The sequence below is a fragment of the Somniosus microcephalus genome, chromosome 29, assembly GCF_052327205.1.
Source record: "Somniosus microcephalus isolate GS21.2 chromosome 29, FLI_Smic_1.0, whole genome shotgun sequence".
NCBI lineage: Eukaryota > Metazoa > Chordata > Chondrichthyes > Squaliformes > Somniosidae > Somniosus > Somniosus microcephalus.
This window is the reverse complement of record NC_141015.1, coordinates 38,384,241-38,405,243: the sequence shown is the minus strand read 5'-3', so window position 1 is coordinate 38,405,243 and position 21,003 is coordinate 38,384,241. Positions and strand designations below refer to the sequence as shown.

Sequence of the window (21,003 nt, the reverse complement as noted above, 5' to 3'; positions counted from 1 at the left end):
GTCCATAAGGCCCCTTCTCAAGGCAGAAGAGCTCAAGTTTTTCTAGATTCCCAGCATAAGGCAGGTTGCTCGGAGTGACATCCTGCGAAATATCCGATTTCTCCTCCATACCTACATAAAATTCTTCAGGAAAAAATTATTTTAGCAAACTCGACGTGAAAGGACATACTTGCTCTCGAGTCAGTACAAAGAAGGTTCACTCGGTTAATCCCGGGGATGAGGGGATGGACATATGAGGAGAGGTTGAGTAGATTGGGACTCTACTCATTGGAGTTCAGAAGAATGAGAGGCGATCTTATTGAAACATATAAGATTGCGAAGGGGTTGGATCGGGTGGATGCGGGGAAGATGTTCCCGATGATGGGTGAAACTAGAACTAGGGGGCATAGTCTTAGAATAAGGGGCTGCTCTTTCAAAACTGAGATGAGGAGGAACTACTTCACTCAGAGGGTGGTAGGTCCATGGAATATGCTGCCCCAAAAAACTGTAGAAGCTACATCATTACATAAATTTAAAACAGAAATAGACAGTTTCCTAGAAGTAAAGGGAATTAAGGGTTACGGGGAGCGGGCAGGAATTTGGACACGAGTCTAGGTTCGGATCGGTCATGGCCCTGTGGGTAGCGGAGCGGGCCCAGGGGCCATGTAGCCTGATCCTGCTCCTATTTCGTGTGTCTTATTCTGTTAGATTCAGGAGATGGTTCTGTGATTGTGGATTGGCGGTTAGGATCAGATCAGCCATGATCTTATTGAATGGCGGAGCAGGCTCGAGGGGCCGATTGGCCTACTCCTGCTCCTATTTCTTATGTTCTTATGTCACACTGTAACGCAGGTGTCCTAAGGCGAGCTCAGGGAGGACAGGAACCTCCCGTGGCACAGAAGGGCAAAAGCATGCTTGATCCTGATTTTCAGTATGAATGGTTTCAAGCTTTTTTTTTACTACAAATAGAATAAACAGAACACACATCCAGGGACTGTGGACATTTTCAAAGAACTTCAAAAATTCTGAGAAATAAAGTCACAAAACGTTCTGCTCCTCACTGGTAGAATAAGCCCCATTCTGCGATTTTCCACCGTATCCCCTATGTGCTGCAACCAACCGTTAACCAAACTAAAAACTGTAGCTGCTTCTCCTTGATGAGACACTCAACTCGGTCAACTTAACCTAACCAATTAGGGTCTGATAAACCCCAATAGACTCAGCCACGCACACTGACTAGTGGATTCAAGCGTTAGTTTGGCAGAACATGGCTTCCCATCCTGTATTGCAAAGCTGCCACTACATCAATTCCAGGCTGTTCTGAGATTCTTAAGCTGCACTGCCTGTAGACTAGAGGACAACAGGAAAACTAATACTATGTATTGACATTAAATTCAGTCACTGCCATTGTTAATTTACAGTGATAATGACAGCTGATGGATGAGAACACCCATAGTCTCTGTTATGCATTGCAATGTGACTATTAAAGGCACCTCATGACTAACCCCTCATAAGTATGTGGATTATCTTGCTGTGCACTTGCATCACAATAACCGAGAACTCATTGTTTCAGACAGACCAGCAACATGCAGATGTGGTTCTAAAACTCAGATCTGTATAATTAAGAAAGGACGGTACCATTATTCTAAGCAAGTAACTTATTAGTTTCGAAAACCCTTTCTCACGTAATCTTGTTTAAATTGCACCTCTACAATTTTCCTCCTCTAATGCTGCAACTGCAAATACTTGGAGTGAACCAAACATTGTGACGGTAAGCCCAGTGAACACAACACCCTCTCTCCACAGACAATTCAAATACGATTTCCATTGGAGGTCAAGATTTTATCAGCCTCAGCCACATCATCTGCGAGAGGGAAGGAAAACTGGGGTGTGTGTGTGTGTGTGTGGATACACACTTACATGCACATGTCTGTGCCTCCATCACTCAACCATTCCTCTTGGAGATTTAACTAGAGGGTACAGAGGAGATTTGTGAGGATGCTGCCAGGACTGGAAAATTTTAGCTGTGAGGAAAGATTGGATAGGCTGGGGTTGTTTTCTTTGGAACAGAGGAGGCTGAGGGGAGATTTAATTGAGGTGTATAAAATTATGAGGGGCCTAGATAGAGTGGATAGGAAGGACCTATTTCCCTTAGCCCAGAGAGGTCAATAATCAAGGGGCGTAGACTTAAATTGGTAGAAGGATTAGAGGGGAGTTGAGAACTTTTATCACCCAGAGGGTGGTGGGGGTCTGGAACTCACTGCCTGAAAGGGTGGGAGAGGCAGAAACCCTCACCACATTTAAAAAGTACTTGGATATGCACTTGAAGTGCCATAACCTCCAGGGCTACGGACCAAGAGCTGGAAAGTGGGATTAGGCTGGAGAGCGCTTTTTCAGCCGGCACAGACACAATGGACCGAATGGCCTCCATCTGTGCAGTAAATTTCTATGATTTTATGATTTAACTGGATAACAGGATCGGTTGTATCTGTAGAAATTTCCCAAAGGCTGCAGTTTCCTACTTTCCAGGTCAAAACACAATGAAAACTTTGACTCCATTTTTACCAGCAGTTCCCTCTACAATATGTCGTGCCATCATTTTCCTGAAACACGTAATGTAATAAATAAATCTCTCACTGACCAACGCGACAACTGCTATTGGTGAAAAAATAAAATCCTGCCAAAATTGAGTTAGCCACTCCCAGAAAAATGCACCTGCTTAAGTGACAAAACATCAGAGAGTCTGGAGTGCAAACTGGGGGTACTGGAGGAAGAGAGAGGGTTACTGTCAAAGGGAGGGGAGTTAGATGGGGTAGTGGTGGTGTGAATTGGTTCCAGAGGGTGTAGGGTGCTTCTGTAGGCTAGGTTATGGAGGGGTGGTGGACATGTGAGAGTGACTATTGAGGTAAATTTTGGGGAAGTGATGATGTGATTGGTTTAACAACAGAAAACACTGGAAAAACTCAGCAGGCCAGGCAACATCCGTGGAGAGAGAAACAGAGTTAACGTTTCAGGTCGAAACCCTTCTTCAGAACTGAGAAAAAAAAAGCAGGAAATGAGACAGATTGAAAAGCGGGTTTGGAAGCTGGGAAATGGGGGAGGGGATGAAAGAACAAAAGGGAAGGTCTAAGAGGTGAAGAGACATTAAGAGATATTCAAGGTGAGACGAGATGGTAATAGGACAGGTAAAGAAACAAACAATGGCTCTAGATGAAGTGTGAAATGCGCTGGCAGAGTGAGAGACAGCTGCCATGTGGGAGAGAAAAAAAAAGGAAAAGGCACAAACCAAAAGTGTGGATAAAAAATATAAAAATATAATAGGGGCCGAGGTTATGATCTGAAATTGTTGAACTCGATAAAGGCTGTAAAGTGCCTAATCGGAAGATGACTGGTTTGTTGATTTTTTAAAAATCTATGAATTATATTGCTTAAAAACTGCCATAATGTACCATTTTTAATGCAAGAATTCCAAATTTTCCGGGATTTCATCATGGCTTCAGACTTGCCCCCACCTAGTCATATACCACCAATTTCACAACTTCAACATTTGGATTTTCCTTTTCAGGCGTTCGCGTTCTTGCATTTACTTTTCCTTCAACGCGACTGAAGAAATGCTAGGTATATCTACAGCTTCAGTTACAAGGCCCGTGTAACTGCTTGTTTGTACAGGCGAGGTATATAATCAGAGCTGCTTTTTAGTCGACAGCTTTTGCTAACTTTCGAGGTTGAGAGTTACACCTGACTTTATGAACAGTGACTCAGTTCTCACCCAACCAGAATGAAATGTTGTGCTGATTCAAAAATGCATAATGTATCATCTTAGTTTAGACGGCAGCACTCTCGGCCCTGAAGGTAGTGGGAAAAAAATTGCAATTCAGGACTGGAGTACATAATCTAAGCTGGCACTCTAGTGCGACACTGCGGGAGTGCTGTATTCTTGGAGGTGTCAGCCTCCTGATGAGACACTGAACCAAGGGCTTGTTGACCTGTTCGAGTAGTTCAGGTGGATATAAAAGATCCCGGGGATTACTTGGGAGAACTTGGTTTCTTCCAGTATCCTGGCCAACATCCCTCCCTCAAACACCACCACCAAATATTGATTAGATACTAGTGATGCATCTCACTGCTGCATGTGGAATCTTGCTGTGTGTGTAAATTGGGAACTGCATATTGCCTATACAATAGTCACTGGACTTCATAATTCATTGTAAGTGAAATTCTTTGAGATGTGATAGGACACCAACTGCATTTCTTTTTTCCCCACACACAATGGCCCAGAAATTCGGGTCGGGGGCTTCCCGCGGGTGCAAGCCTCAGACCTGCACTTACCTAGCGCGCCGGCCGTCGTGCTGTGGGCCCGCGTGGGATTCCGACCCTGGGCCTGCTCCAACTGCCGGTGCGCAGTGCTTGCGTATCCCAGGGGCACAGTTAGTTCGATGCATCCCCTGGGATCACGTGGGCCATGGGGAGCCAATGGTAGCAGGGAAATGCCCATTCATAAAATTGACAAGAAGAGCTGTCAAAACCATAAACACTATAAGCCCCAAAACATCACTAAAACTTCAAATACATTTTTTTTTAAATCACATTTTTAAAATAACTATAAATTATATAAAATAACTATTTTAAACAATTTAAATTTTTGAAAAAATTAATGACATTTTCTAACGGGGCTAAAAATAAACTTACCTTTCTTTAAAGTATTTAAAAATAATAAACCTGTGGAAAAAATGTTTTAATTTTAATTAATTCACCACTTACCTTTTTAAAAGCAGGCCTTGCGCCTGCTTTTTATATGTGTAACTCCTGGAGACTTATCCTCCTGGAAAAACCTGGGAAAAAAACGTAAGTTCCAGGCGCACGCGTTCCACCTCTGAACCCCTTCTTTCAGGGGAATGGAAGTTCCGGTTTCCCGCGCATGCATGAAACCGGCACTTCCATTGGGCTTACGGGTGAGTACCCCGTGCGTACTCACCCGTGGAGACCAGAATTTCTGGGCCATTAAAAAAGTTGAATATTTCAAATAAAAACACTTGACAAAATTAAATCCACATGGGCAGATTAGTATTTTCATTTACAGAAGAAAACCCTGAACATATTCTTTTCTGCTTCCTATGCAACGTTATTAGTCAAACTCTGGCTCCAAAATAAGGAACATGCAGCGCTGCATCTTCACTGAACATCCAACTCATCTATCACCACAATAAAAATGGCGTGTCTGAAAACACACATTTGAAAAAGAAAAATTAAACTTTTTTCAAAAAAAAAATGATGGTTTACACGTGAATGTCCTGAGGTGTTACTCAGAGGGAGGCAACGCTGGGAGTTGGATTTTCATTGTGAAGTCGCGGAGGCCCCAGAGAAGCAGTGAAGGATACAGACCCTATGAATCCCAGGAAATATTTTGATGAAGTGGACAGGGAAAGTTCAGAAGCTGTGGGAAGAGAGCAGGACTGAAAGCCCCAGCACACAAGAGGGGCAAAACTTAAAGGATGGATTTCAATATGAAATGGGCAATCTTATGGGACAGTTGAAAGTGTTTTTGTGTGAACTATTTCAGTTTTTCATGTGTTTCTTTTGTTATAGCTTGTTTTTTTTTTAGTTTTATGTAATCTCTGGTGCAGGAAACAATGTGGCCACTGAAAGAATTTGGAAATAATTGAGCAATTTGACTGGTGGGTTTAATGTTACTTAATTCATAAATGAGGAATTTGATTGTTTGGTTTTCTGTTGCTCATTTGCCAGTGGGAATTTTGATTCTTCTTATTTAGTCAATTGAATATTTGATTGGTAATTGAATATTTGATTGGTAACTTAACAGGTTAGTGATTATTTCAGCCAATTATAATTTTTTGCTTGATGCACTTGGTAGATAAGATGCCCTGAAGCGTGTCACTTCTGGAGACCACACTTTCAATTGTGATGCTTTTGGAAGCGTGATCCTACAGACATGCTAATTTTGTACTAGAAACATAGAAGATAGGAGCAGGAGTAGGCCATTCGGCCCCTCGAGCCTGCTCCGCCATTCAATGCGATCATGGCTGATCATCCAAATTCAGTACTCTGTCCCTGCTTTCTCCCCATACCCCTTGATCCCTTTAGCCTTAAGAAATGTATCTAACTCCTTCTTGAATATATTTAATAAATTGGCCTCTACTGCCTTCTGTGGTAGAGAATTCCACAGGTTCACCACTCTCTGGGTGAAGAAATTCCTCCTCATTTCTGTCCTAAATGGCTTACCCATTATCCTTAGACTGTGACCCCTGGTTCTGGACTCCCCGACCATCGGGAACATCCTTCCTGCATCTAGTCTGTCCAATCCTGTCAGAATTTTATAAGTTTCAATGAGCTCCCCTCTCATTCTTCTAAACTCCAGCGAGTATAAGCCCAATCGACCCAATCTCTCCTCATACGTCATTCCTGCCATCCCAGGTATCAGCCTGGTGAATCTTCGCTGAACTCCTTCCATGGCAAGAACATCCTTCCTCAAATAAGGCGACCAAAATTGCACACAATACTCAAGATGTGGTCTCACCAAGGCCCTGTACAACTGCAGCAAGACATCCTTGTTCCTGTACTCAAACCCTCTTGCTACAAAGGCCAACATACCATTTGCCTTCTTAACCACCTGCTGCACCTGCATGCTTACCTTCAGCGACTGGTGAACAAGGACACCCAGGTCTCGTTGCACTTCCCCTTCTCCCAATCTATTGCCATTCAGATAATAATCTGTCTTCCTGTTTTTGCCACCGAAGTGGATAACCTCGCATTTATCCACGTTATATTGCATCTGCCATGTTTCTGCCCAATCACCCAACCTGTCCAAATCATCCTGGAGTTTCTCGGCATCCTCCTCACAGCACACACGCCCACCCAGCTTTGTGTCGTCTGTAAACTTGGAGATATTACATCTAGTTCCCTTGTCTAGATCATTTATATATATTGTGACTAGTTGGGGTCCAAGGACCGATCCCTGCGGTACCCCACTAGTCACTGCCTGCCACTCGGAAAAAGACCCGTTTATTCCAACTCTTTGCTTTCTGTCTGCCAACCAGTTCTCTATCCAAGTCAATACCTTGCCCCCAATCCCATGTGCCTTAACTTTACATGCTAATCTCTTATGCGGGACCTTATCGAAAGCCTTCTGAAAGTCCAAATACAGCACATCCATTGGTTCTCCCTTATCCATTTTACCAGTTACATCCTCAAAAAATTCCAGTAGATTAGTCAAGCATGATTTACCTTTTGTAAATCTATGTTGGCTTTGTCCGATCCTGTCACTGCTTTCCAAGTGCTGTGCTATTACATCTTTTATAATGGACTCTAGCATTTTCCCCACTACCGATGTCAGGCTTACCGGTCTGTAATTCCCCGTTTTCTCTCTACAGGTAGACTATCCTTTATCCGAAAACCTTGGGACCAGCTGTGTTTCGGTTTTCGGAATTTTTCGGATTTCAGAAGATTTTGACAACACTGTTGCTTAGCAACAGCTTGTAAACACTCGGGCCCTGCCTTGGAAGCGTCTCTGAAGCTGTTGCTAAGCTACAGAGACTCTTTCCACAGCCTGACTGTTTAAAAAAATGCTCGGGGAAGAAAAAAAAACCTAACAAAACGGCTGCTGATTTCTGCCGTTAGATCGAGGTTTCCGGCTCCCCCTGCTCCGTATCTGAATTCCTTGACTTAGCGAGGGTCTGGGGCTCGACTGCCGCCCCCGGTTGTGGGAAAGCCGGATATCGGCTGACTCCTACACTAAGCTGGCCCGCAAATCAGGTCGGGGGGGGGGGGGGGGGAAGAAAAGACTATCGGACAGGCCGCTGCAGCTATCGGACAGGCCGCTGTATTGTTGGGTTCACTCTCCCGGTACCTCCTTCACACTGCCCGGCTCGGCCTGCAATCTCCTACCCAGGAGGGAACTCTGTGACCCTCTGCCCTGCTCACAGGGAAAGGCAGAGCTCCCGGACCACTCCTGTCATGTTTGGCGCCACTCGGGTCATGTTGTGCGCACGACTTATGCTCCATGAAAAAACTTTCGGTTTTTAGAGGTATTCGGTTTTCGGAAGTGCGGATAAAGGATAGTCTACCTGTACTACCTTTTTTGAATAGTGGGGTAACATTAGCTACCCTCCAATCCATGGGTACTGTTCCAGATTCCATTGAATGTTGGAAGATGATCAGCAATGCATCTACTATTACTGTATAATAAGAATGCATGTATGGGACAAGTTGAAAACAAACTACTTGTATTATGGTCAACATTAAAGATTGCTACTTCAGGCTTTAGAAATAAGTAATGTTTTCTCTAAAGACAGGTGGATATGTGGAACAGACTGCCACAGAAGGTTGTTAATTTGGGACTAAGCTTAAAACTTTAAAAGGGAGCAAGATAAATATCCATTGAGAGGAGGATATAGAAATACTAACAGCACCAGTTGACTTTATTATCCCAGGAGTAGTAGGAGAAGAAACTATGTTTCTTAAAGTCAGGAATCAATAGGTGGTGGGAGGGGGTGAGAGAGGCAAAAGTCCATAATGGATTCTTGAATGGAATGGGCTTGATGGGTTGACTGGTCTTTGCTCGAGTTCTTATACACACTGTGTGGTGCCCGTGAGTTACAAGGCCAGCATCAATCCCCACCCGTCCTCCTCTCCCTCCCCATGTCCCTATAAACCAAAATACAAGTTAATCACTACAAGCCAATAATTCAAAAGTTAAGATCACAAAACATTTCCACTTGTTTAAGGAATGCTTACAGAAAAGCTAACCAAGTTCATGCAATCTTGCAATATGAATAAAAGGCAGTTTTATGAGCCATGTTCTGTTCTGATGCTTCAGTTGTGAAATACACTTTATTGATCTATTTCTTCAGTTTACAGACTGTTCTTAGGAGAGTTGTGTGTCACAATGCATCAATAAATACTCACTGGACAGAACGGTGGTGAGAAAAATGTAATCGGAGAAGGAAATCAGTCCGCACTCGCCCAGTGTGTAAAATATGCTGCCCTCGTCGGCAAACTTCTCCCGCCCATGGGAAAGCTTCTGCCAAAGAAGACAGAAAAAAAGTCAGAATGGTGACACCAACTCCGAGATGATTGGGCTGTCAAATACAGGCCTGGTATCAAACTGTAGGAGGTGCACAGCATAAGCCAAGAAACTAAGAAATGGCGATTAAGTAGATTGCAAAATTGACCATATGTCATTATAAAGTAGTGCACAAGCTGAAGTTAAGGGGTAGGGTTGAGGGGAGAACCATGCAAGAGCCACAGTATTGGACACACAATAAACACAATGTTTAAAACAGGAAAGACTGATGCAGACAGATTCACATACATAACTCAGCAAAATGTCATGCCAAAGTCCTACTGACCACTTCCATACGGGTATCAGTTATCTCTGTCTATCAAGGAATCATAACATTGAGGGAGGAAAAAAAAGGAAACCCCGTTACAAATTGAGATTTAAAACACCGTAGTCATAGGAATAGGGGTAGACCATTCAACTCTTAAAGATTGTTTTGCCATTCAATCAGATCATAGCTAATCTGTACCTGAACTCCACTTAACCAACTACTCTTACATAACAAAAACCAGTCTTAAAAATGTCAACTGATCTAGCATTCACAGCCTTCTGGGGGTGAGAATTCCAGATATCCACTACCCTGTGTGGGGAAAAAAGTGCTTCCTGATTTCATTTCTAAATGTCCTAGTTCTAATTTTAAGATTATGCCCCCTTGTTCTAGATCTCCCCACCAGAGGAAATAGTTTCTGTATCTACCCTACTGAATCCCTTTATGATTTTATCCTTCAATTCTATCACCCCTCAACCTCCTGAACCCAAGGGAATAGAAGTCAAGTTGATGCAAGCCGTCCTCATAATTTGATCCTTTAGACCCTGGTATTATTCTGGTGACGCTGTGCTGTACCTTCTCCAAAACCAACATATCCTTCCCAAGGTTCGGTGCCCAAAACTGAATGCAGTACTCCACATGGGGTCTGACCAAGGCTCTGTACAACTGAAACACAACATTCTCTCCTTCATATTTCAGCCCCCTTGCGATAAAGGCAAACATTCCATTAGTCTCTGATTACTTTGTGTCCAAAGCCTGAGAACAGTTTCCATAAGTGAACTATATCCCTTACAACTTGTAAATCTGTGTCTTCCGCTTTCTGCCTATACAAAGATAATATAACTGGGGTTTAACAATTAACCCTTTACTGCAACTTGCGTAGGGTTCAAATTACAGATGTTGGATAATGCCACTAGGTCAGATCTGTACAAGTTAAAACAACTAATCCAATGTATTCAAACTTAAATATAATATGCAGAAGAAAAAATACTAAGCATATATCACGAAGTAAAAGCAGCATTTTAAACTACACATACTGCAGAGTATCTATTGCAACCATTTGCTCTCACAGGTCCTTTTCAAAGTCTCTTGGAATGAAACAAAAACTTGGAACACAATACTGTGCAGTAAACATTAAACCCACATGAGCACTATCCTCAGGTAAGAAGTTTCATGCAAAACACACAAACCGAACAAATAAATAGAGCCGTCTTCAGGAATACAGCAACAAAACTAGGGAACTACCAAAAGGCCCGGACTTTATCCACCTTAATTTCTTTGAAGATACAACTTTTGTATAAACCCAGACACAGCCTGTACCAATAACTCAGGAATAATACAAATGGAGACATTTTTCTGTAAAACCACACAGCTCTTTCATGCGTAACAGCCTGCTATTTTAACGAACAACTGGACATCAAACCATAAACAAACTACAAAATGCATTTGATGGCTCAATGTCACACAAACAGTTACACACTATATACTGCTGCCAGACAATTGAATGGAAATAGATGGCCTCAGGAATGAACATTTCATACAACACTATTGAGCAATGTGAGGTAATTCCACATGAGGAACAAAGCCAAGTAACTCTCTTGAAGGTAAGGAAAGAACAGTTCCCCTTACTTTGAAATCTTGGCTTGGAAAAAATACTGCTGCCATTTTATACCCTAAAATGAAACATGTAAAATACTACAATTTGTGACAAGAAGCAACCACTAATAGATACTTCACTGATGAAGGTGAAATCTTTTCCTCAATACATTTAAAACTGTAAAGACTCATAATTCCAGTTTTTTCACATAAGTACATTAGAGCTGGAGAAAGCTATCTCGAACAAAGAGAAATGGAGACAGTTAACACTGCAACACCAATCAATACATTGCAGCACACAGTGACAGGGTGTTGATTCACAGCAATGATCCCTGATCTTGGTCAGTCTATTACAAAGAAACGGCAAGCGCCGAGTAAATAATCAATATGTTTTCATAGTGGAGGAGAGAAAGAAATTTTAAAAAAGAGGGCAAGTTATTCTGGGCCATTCCTCTGCATCTCCAGGTTTGGCTGGTTGTGAGCAACACTGGCAGTTGTCTGGAAATGAGCACGGAAGATGCATGACTTAGAGCGGCTGGATGGAGGAAAACAAAGTGAAGGGGAAAAAACAGGGGAGGGAGGGAGGAAAAGTGGGGGAGGCAAAGAGGGAAGGAAAGGGCTGCTCTGAAGATGGTCAACTTTTTGCAGTGCTGATAAGATAGCAACTGAACACACCTTTTGCACACTGATAACCCCGCCCTGCACTCCAACGTTTTGGTTCTAAAACTAGCAGGAGCCCAGGGTGAGAACATGTAGTCAGAGACTTTGGCCCAAGATTGGCAGGAATCAGGAAGGAATGACACAGGTGAGCTGCAGGTGTAGGCGAACCATGAGAGACTGCTACTGACCTCCACTACAAAAAACACTGGGCCCAGAATTTGCTGGAGCGGGACATCTCGCGGTGTGCTCTGTTAGTTAGACATTCTCCCTGCAGTTTGAAAGATTTTTGCTCTGCGAGTTGCTAGAAATACAAGTTGAGGGCAACGGGGTCATGTGGGACCTTGGTGAACAATGGGACCAACAGTCCATCTCCTTAACCAATGAGATTTAAGGTTTGAAAAAGAAAGAGAGGAGCGGCAGAGAAGGAAATAGAGTGAATTAGAGTTAAGTCAGGTACAGAAAGAGAACTAAGGAGAGGGAAAGAAAGATTGGATTAAGATAGAGAGAAAAAAGAGACAGAAATGAAAAGCAAGAATTTTTTTTTTTTTAATTTAACATTTTTTACATCTCCAACAACAATTTATAACCTGCAGGAATGAGACTCCACAGCTTCATTTGCTCATTTCTGGGCCAGAGAGTTTGAATGGCATTGCAAGAACATAAAACTCATCATTACAAAAGGTACTTACTCTTAAGTACGAGTCCTAAATTTCTGTGGCGAGTTTAATTGGCAATTAATGAGTAAATGCAGCATTTTCTTGAAACTCATGGGGAGGTTGAGGGCGAGTTGCTGTTTTCGTGAGGTGTAAATCGTCCAGCAACTTGTCGCGATTCATAGTTCACGGGGTATATCTTCCTTACCACATGTTGCTGGGCGACTTACACGTTAATAATGGTGTGCGCATTAAACTCGCAACAGCAGCAAAATCTGAGCCATTAAATACCTTCATGCCAGGGGGATTGAGTTATGTTATTCCTCTTTTACCCCCCAGCCCCAGTCTCATTCATTAGCTACCTATCCAGTGGAAAACTTAATAATGGATTCTGGAGTTTTACACAAAGTGAATGCAAGGCGTTCACTTCAAAACAAACTACACTGCATATAGATACACGGGGCATTACCATGCAAGAAACAGATGTACTAAAAAAAAATTCAGCAAATGACCCCATCATAGCCGACAAATTATATCATTGAAAAAGGATGACATTGGTATTCAAGGTACAATTAAAGGTTTAACCTTTTTTGAATGATTTCCTATTGGAGATTTTAACTGCATTGATTCCTTAATTATATTTTGATCATTTGCATTTAAAATATTTTTTTCCACTTTTAAGCAAATACTTGGATTAGTAATTGCCAGTGTTCTGGGGCTAGTTTAGGCATTAAAGGTACTACATAAATATAAGTTGTTGCTGCTGAAACCCTCATCCATGCCTTTGTTACCTCTAGACTTGACTATTCCAACGCACTCCTGGCCGGCCTCCCGCGTTCTACCCTACGTAAACTTGAGGTCATCCAAAACTCGGCTGCCTGTGTCCTAACTCACACCAAGTCCCGTTCACCCATCACCCCTGTGCTCGCTGACCTACAATGGCTCCCGGTTAAGCAGCACCTCGATTTCAAAATTCTCATCCTTGTTTTCAAATCCCTCCATGGCCTCGCCCCTCCCCATCTCTGTAATCTCCAGCCCCACAAACGCCGCCCCCCCAAGATATCTGCGCTCCTCTAATTCTGCCCTCTTGAGCATCCCTGATCATAATCGCTTCTCCATTGGTGGCCATGCTTTCTGTTGCCTGGGCCCTAAACTCGACTTCCCTGCCTAAACACCTCCACCTCGCTACCTCTCTTTCCTCCTTTAAGACGCTCCTTAAAACCTACCTCTTTGACCAAGCTTTTGGTCACCTGCCCTAATTTCTCCTTATGTGGCTCGGTGTCAAATTTTGTTGTCTTATAACACTCCTGTGCAGCGCCTTGGGACGTTTCACTATGTTAAAGGTGCTATATAAATACAAGTTGTTGTTGTTGTTTAGGCGTCTAGTGTTGAGAGTGAAGTTACTGACTGTTAAAACATTTTGCACAAACCATATTGCACAGCCCCAATGGTTATCGTTCACGCTATGAATATAGGTTACGCTGTAGGACACAGGACATATACTGTAAGATGATTTGGTCCCATTACAGCCAAATGAGGGTAGTGAAGTGGGTTGGCTGAATTGCTCTATTAACTACATATTATGAACAGCTTTATACTGAGCTACATTTTCCAAAGATAATTTAGCATAGCAGTTCGTTAAAATATAATTTTTATCTTCAACTTATTATCCATGGAAGCTGTGCCTTCTATATTCTGATTTCCAAAACCATACAAAGGTCTTCCAGTTTCATGAATGAAAACTCCAAAAATTAATTATAGCTCTCAAGTATTTGAACACTAAAGCTTAAGTGCCAGCTCCTTCCCTTTGGCACTCCATTGCGAAACCCAAAAGTTCATAGTGGGCATGCAAAATACAAGGCAAAGAGTAGATTTGACTAATCTACACACCCTCAACTGCATCGTAACGTTGAAAGTGATCCTTTACAAGTGGTTATAAGGGATGCAACAGGGTGACCACTTTCATGGTGGTTAACGTTTTTTGCGCCCCAGCCAACGAACGTGCTTGCACCCTCGTCAACTTTAGCACTGGGTCATAAATCCTGAATACAGTGGATTATTACAGCTACAAATCTGATGGCTCGAAGATGATGGTCACTCAGGTTCATCTCCAAACGACTCCAGGTTTGAACGGTTTCGATTCCTACGAACTATATATATGTACGAGAATGCAACCTAAAGCCAGTGCCGAACAACTTTAATACCATTGTAGACGTCACCCAAACAGAAGCTGGATTACGGTGGTGCTCGTTATTTTATGCAGAGGGAGAAAGCGAAATTACTGCACGATTTTTCAGGCCATGCATCACCCTGGACGATAATATCCTTCTTCCGGTGTCATTAATCTTTCCAATTTGACTGATAAAATATTCTGTTTTGCTGCTCCTGCTGGCTCTTTCCAAGGAACCTTCCAATTTTAAATGGTCTCCCTTGAATTCCATGCATTTCCCTCCAATTCTCCAGGGGCATCTTTATTCTGTTTTATGAGCTTTTATCTACGACGGTTTTCCATTGTTGAATTGCACGGATTTCACAGGCATAAAAATTGCTTCAGTTATCGAAGGGTTGACTGCTGCTGTATTTATAATTATTACAAATAATAGGGGGGGGGCAGAAGGCCACTAATTAAATCTTGAGGCCTCTAGGAAATATTATTCCTGCAGGGTATGATTTTATAGCAACCTTTTACTGGATTGAAGAGGGTACTGGGAGGGAATTTACATGTTAGCCTTCAAATGAAAAGGTTTCAATGACACCCTTGAGCAGTTTGCCTGCTGAATCTTGGATCTGGATTGGCCACAGTCCTTGTTCTAAGTGACTCCTAAACTCTTAACAGAGAAAGAAAAAGAACTTGGAAGAAAAGCCATTTCTGTCCTACAGGCCAGCTGGGTGGGAACAATGCGAGATTCCCCTGGAGGAGGCAGACTCGTACCACTTAAGTTTGACGGAGCGTGGAGTGCAAGAACCTTTCCATACTTCCCGTGCAATCTACCCCATCATAGCTTCGAACATCGTATTTAAGCTCTTGAGGTAAAGTACTGCATAAATATTCCCTCATCCCCAAAGGTAATCAAAGCAAATTAAAATATCAAACCACACATCTCCATGACTGAGCCAAGGCCAATTACCCTCCACATCCAGCATCTCTCACCTTCCCCAGAGGCATGGTACAGGTAGGCTACCCTTTATCTGGACTTCCGAAAACCGAAACCCTCTAAAAACTGAAGGTTTCTTCGGTCAGCGTAAGTCGTGCGCACGACCCCCCGCGGACCCCCGCCGACTTACGCTGAGCGTCAGCGTAAGTCGTGCGCACAACCCCCCGCCGACCCCCCCGCGGACCCCTGCCGGCGCCGACCCCGACCATAAGTCGGCAGGTGTCGGGGCCGGCGGGGGTCGGGGCCCCGCGGGTGGGTCGGGGCCGGCGGGGGGGTCGGGGCCGGCGGGGGTCTGGGCGCCGGCGGGGGTCCGCAGGGGGTCGTGCGCACGAACCCCGCCGACCCACCTTCCGAAATCTGAAATTCTCCGAAAACCGAAACACGGCTGGTCCCGAGGTTTTCAGATAAAGGATAGTCTACCTGTATCATGAAATATTTGGTAATCTCAGTCCACACTTAACCCTTTCTTAACCAGATATTTTTTGAAGGAGTTAATTGTTGCAGATGCATTAACTGTCTTTTGCTGGGAGTCTGAACAATTTTTCAAAACTCTGAGCTCTCTTGAAGAAGTTTCAACAGTGGATTGCTGCACGTCCTCCCAAGTAGCTCCTGTTAAGAGTTTAGGAGTCACTTAGAACAAGGCCTGCGGCCAATATTTTTACCACTGCCGGATAAGACTTTGGCAGTTTCCTCTCCCGTTAGTGTTTTGGTTCTCCAAAATGGTCAATTACTAGTTGCCCTCACTCAAAGAACATATGCCAGCAAATTTCTGCTGTCTCTCTGCTACTCTGAGAACAGGGTGCTTGATAACTGGGACCAGGGCTTTCAGGACCGCCTTGCTAGTCCTGATTCCTATGGATCCTTCTACATAAAATAGAATCCATTGTTCCCTTCATCCTCTCTATATCTGGCATTACTCTGAAGTACAATTTGTTGTGAAATTCTTTAGTTAAATCTCAAAGGTAAATTGAATAAAAAGCTTGATGGGAATGGCACAAAAACCAAATACAGACAGAGCCTCTAACATCAACTAACACAACAGGATGTATATCTGGAAAAATAATTTTACAGCAACAACATTTTCTTGCACTCCAGCAACTGCAGACGCACCAATATTTGGTTCCTGAATTGCAGAAAAATTAATGGCAAATGCTTCAAATAAATTAAATGCACAATTTAAGCTGAACAGCTCATAGTAAAAAGTGGTTTGCAGCCCATAACACTCGACTGCTCCAATACTCTTCCCACCGGCTTGGAGCTCCACCCTACACAAGACCCTGAACAGCACAGAGTTCACTCAGGGTCCTGGCCAACAATACTCCCTCAACCAACCAAAAACAGATTAACTGATGAGTTACCTCATTGCAGTTTGTGGGGGTTTGCTGTGCTTAAAATAGCTCCTGTGATTACCTGCATAATGAAAGGAACTGCACAAAATAATTCATTCTTTGGGAAGTTTCCAAGCAATGTGATAAGGTGCTATATAAATGCAAGTTATTCCTCTTCTCTATAATTAGTGCATTTGTCACATTCATCCAACACTCCCACTTTTACATTTTTTTTAAAAAGTGCACTAACATTCACCATTGTGCAGATACACTTTGGAAGTACTGGGCCATGGTGCCAAGAACAGTGGCAATTACGATTCCCGCAGAATAATACACATTCATTAAGATGAAGAGCAGCATGAAAATAAAAATAATTTTGGTTTAACAGATCAGTCTTTCCTGGCGTCTCAGGCACTTGCAACAGAGCATGCTGGGATAGTCCAGTCAGGGAAACAGGGGAAGTCCTAGAGAGGTGAATGTGGTAAAGGCTTTAGTGCATACTGGTTAATGCACATGCTCACACGCCTCATACCTGCCAGAAATCCTGACGAGTGCGAGTGTGGTTCACAATGTGGTGAGAAGGGAAGAAAATGGGGGTCTGGTTACATCACAAAATACAGTAGGCTACATTCAATGGTTACAAGCAACACAGCAGACAGACAATAAGAACAGTTAATGGCTACATCAGCACTAAGCCAACAGCAGCGGCCTGGACGGTTAGGCTTCCAGCCCTGGTAAGCTGACATTACTTTAGCAGACTAAACATACAAGGACTCACGGAATGTTAAAAACATGACAATACAGTCAAAACATTTTAGTATTGGAGTACAGCCAAGATGCTTCTTCATTAAAATGTGTCACCCGCAATATTCCTGTACAGAGAACCATCCACAATTAGAAAATATACACCTGCAGAAATGACCCAGTGACATGCACAGTGTGCTTTATTTCAGATCTATTCCTATTCTGACAGTTCTCTATTAAGTGCTGTACAGTCTAATAGACTGCAATACACCTGCAGAGAAACAGCAAAAAAACTGCAGTATACCTGTAGGGAAACAACAGCCATACGGAGACTGCAGCACATCTGTAGAAGAAAAAAAAACAGCCACAGTTACATGATGGCGGGAAGGAGTTCCATTGTTTCGTGATTCTGGGAAGAATGGATTAGAATAAGAGAGTGCGCAATGAGTCTTGATTTCAGCAGTGAGGATGTCGGGTGCAGGAAGAGCATGATGGACAGGGTATTTGGACTATACAAGGAGCAAGAGGAGAAAGTTCAGAGGAGCACTGATCGTTGTAGCTGGCGATAAGATGGTGAGAGACAAAGGTTACGCTAGAGAGAAAAGGTGTGGATGGAAGTGAAATAGACACCATTAGAAGGGTTTCTTTTATCCTGTTCGGGGGGGGGGGGGCGAGACCGAGGTTAGAAAAGCTTCCCCTAGCAATGAGAGCAGAATTCAAGTCTTAGATTGACTTAGGCTTTACAGAGAATGAAAGAGTTACTGAGGAGAAAGAGAGCTTGGCATGAAAGAGGAAACTGAGCTTCCAGGAGGCAGCATTATTAGAGCAAATCTGGAGTTCCATTTGAAGCCAGAGGAGATAGTGAGGCCAAGGTCAAGAGATGGACTCAGGATGCAGCCAAAGGCAAGAGGTCGTAGCTGTTGGGAGTCACATTTAGACCAGACTGTAGGGGTGGCACCAGAAAATGCTGGAAAAACTCAGCAGGCCAGGCAACATCCGTGGAGAGAAATTGGAGTCAACGTTTCGGGTCAAAACCCTTTATCAAGTAGGGGTGGCACATTGCTTTCCCTGAAGGACATTATTGACCCACTTGGGTTTTTATGACAATCCGGCAGCTTTCATTTTTATAGTTCCAGCCCACAATATACCAGATTTATCGAATTCACTTCCAGAACTTGTGTCCTTTACTGGACCCAGCTGGTGAGGGCAAACCAAAACCAAAGGGTTTTTTCTATCGCTGTTGGCTAAAAGGTTGGCTTCAGAATAAAGCAAGTTTCCCGCTTTATACTTGCATTTTCTTTGTATTGTTAACATTCCCAAATGGAGGAAATTATACTACCATGTAGCTACAGATCTCTAAATTCAATCTTTTAAGAATGACAGTGGCATTTTTGTACCATTAGTTAAAAAATCCTGCGAACAGTGAAATATTGGATTTTGCTAATTCTACGTTTAAAGTGTTCAGCACTAAAAAACTGCAGAAAATTATTCTCAGAGAGGTTACACAAGCACATTTTGGAAGCTTAGAAAGTGAATCAACACACCGAGTGACTGGCAGCACCTGCAGGAGAAATAACCAAAGCATCACGTTAATACTGCACACGGCAGTTCATCGGAATGTAAGGGATGAAACAGTAGTCAGTTACATTACAACCACCACTGAGTCGTACAAATACAGTAATGCTAGGAGCAAAAGAATACAAGAACGCGCTGGGGGGGGGTGGTGGAAGAGAAATTAATTTATGATGTACACAATAACAATATACACAGACAAGCAACAGTACCCACGGGAAAAACCTTAAGGGGATATACTTCCTAACTGATGATGTTTTTGCAAGAACGCTCAACAATTAATTTAAAACAAATGCGTTAAAAAGTCTGTTTAAAAATCCGCCACGGAGTTCAGCACGAGCACATTAAGTGAATAATGCCAGTCAGGAAATGTACCTCAAAAGTGTCAGGATAGGTGACGTTGCATTTTGCAATGGAGGAAAAGTCAACTCTTTTTTTTTTAAATGTGTCGGTAATATCCAGTGGTTGCACATCCTATTTCCAAATAATTTTTTAAAAATATTAAGTTTCAGGGCAACATGTTTCTCCATTTCCAATCGGTTATCATCAAATGCCACAGTTATTACAGGGAGAAAACCAGATGATTCATCGGTCCTTTGATGGCTTAGTGTGCTTATCCAATGAGTTGACTGTACAGACCAGGAACCTCCGCTCCATCGCCACTCTGTTTCGAGTTGGCTGATCTCCTGCTGCGTGGATGGTATGGATGCTACGGCTGGACTCGGCTCGCACGAGTTACGGAAGGGAAAATTTGTCCAGGGTTCCTGCTCCAGATCGCTATCCAGTGGCCTTTGCTGGATGTATGGACTCTTACGGCCGCTGTGCGAGAACAGGATTGTTCTTGGACTTGATGTCCTCATGGTTTTGTGCAGTTTTGGTCTCCTTACCTAAGAAAGGATATACTTGCCATAGAGGGAGTACAACGAAGGTTCACCAGACTGATTCCTGGGATGGCAGGACTGTCGTATGAGGAGAGATTGGGTCGACTAGGCCTGTATTCACTGGGGTTTAGAAGAATGAGAGGGGATCTCATTGAAACGTATAAAATTCTGACAGGGCTAGACAGACTGGATGCAGGGAGGATGTTTCCCCTGGCTGGGGGTCTAGAACGAGGGGTCACAGTCTCAGGATACGGGGTAGGACATTTAGGACTGAGATGAGGAGAAATTTCTTCACTCAGAGGGTGGTGAACCTGTGGAATTCTCTACCACAGAAGGCTGTGGAGGCCAAGTCACTGAATATATTTAAGAAGGAGGTACAGGAAACTCTCGATTTACCGGCACCTAAATAACCGGAAATCTCTGTTAACCGGCAAAATTCAGGAGTAGGTTCAGGGAAGTTTTACTTCATATTAGTGGCCGTTCCTGGGTCTATGGCTGTGTAACTAGGGTTCCTGCACCTGTTGCTAAGCAACAGGGACGTTTGCATCATGTGGCCGGGATTCCTGCACCTGTTGCTGAGCAACAGGGACGCTTGGATCTTGTGGCTGGGGTTCCTGCACCTGTTGCTAAGCAACAGGGAAGCCTGGATTTGTTGCTGTGTACGGAGTTCTCGTACCTTTTAACTGTACCTCTCTGTAATACGGACTTTTTGATAAACCGGCACCACGCCAGTCCCGGATAAAAAGAGTTTCCTGTAGATAGATTTCTAGACACAAAAGGCATCAAGGGGTATGGGGAGAGAGAGGGAATATGGTATTGAGATAGAGGATCAGCCATGATCATATTGAATGGCGGAGCAGGCTCATAGGGTCGAATGGCCTACTCCTCCTATTTTTTTTTTTCTATGGTTGAACTGCTGGTCCACACATGAATAATCCGCCATCGAGAGGGGCATAAATTCAATGCCGGCAACGAGGGCTAAACTGTCTCCTGCTGTACTACAAGTTTCTATGCTCTAATATTGGCCATTTAGATGGCAGCAGGTACACAGAAAACCACATTCCAGCAAGGAGTCAATGCCCTCAGGAGAG

General features: G+C 43.3%; 1 protein-coding gene across 4 annotated transcripts in view; it reads right to left on the bottom strand.

Annotated features, from left to right (window-relative positions):
- Window positions 1–21,003, bottom strand: part of micu1 (mitochondrial calcium uptake 1) — a 106,812-nt gene that overhangs the window by 29,932 nt on the left and 55,877 nt on the right. For 2 of the 4 annotated variants that reach the window (XM_085970642.1, XM_085970640.1), the window contains 2 exons: window positions 17,764–17,802; window positions 8,902–9,016 (listed from right to left, as the gene is read on the bottom strand). In XM_085970642.1, coding sequence (XP_085826768.1) covers window positions 8,902–9,016; window positions 17,764–17,802 — 154 coding nt within the window. Of the gene's footprint in view, window positions 1–8,901; window positions 9,017–9,344; window positions 9,375–17,763; window positions 17,803–21,003 lie in introns of all 4 variants that reach the window. The other 2 variants (XM_085970643.1, XM_085970644.1) reach the window with 2 other exon arrangements.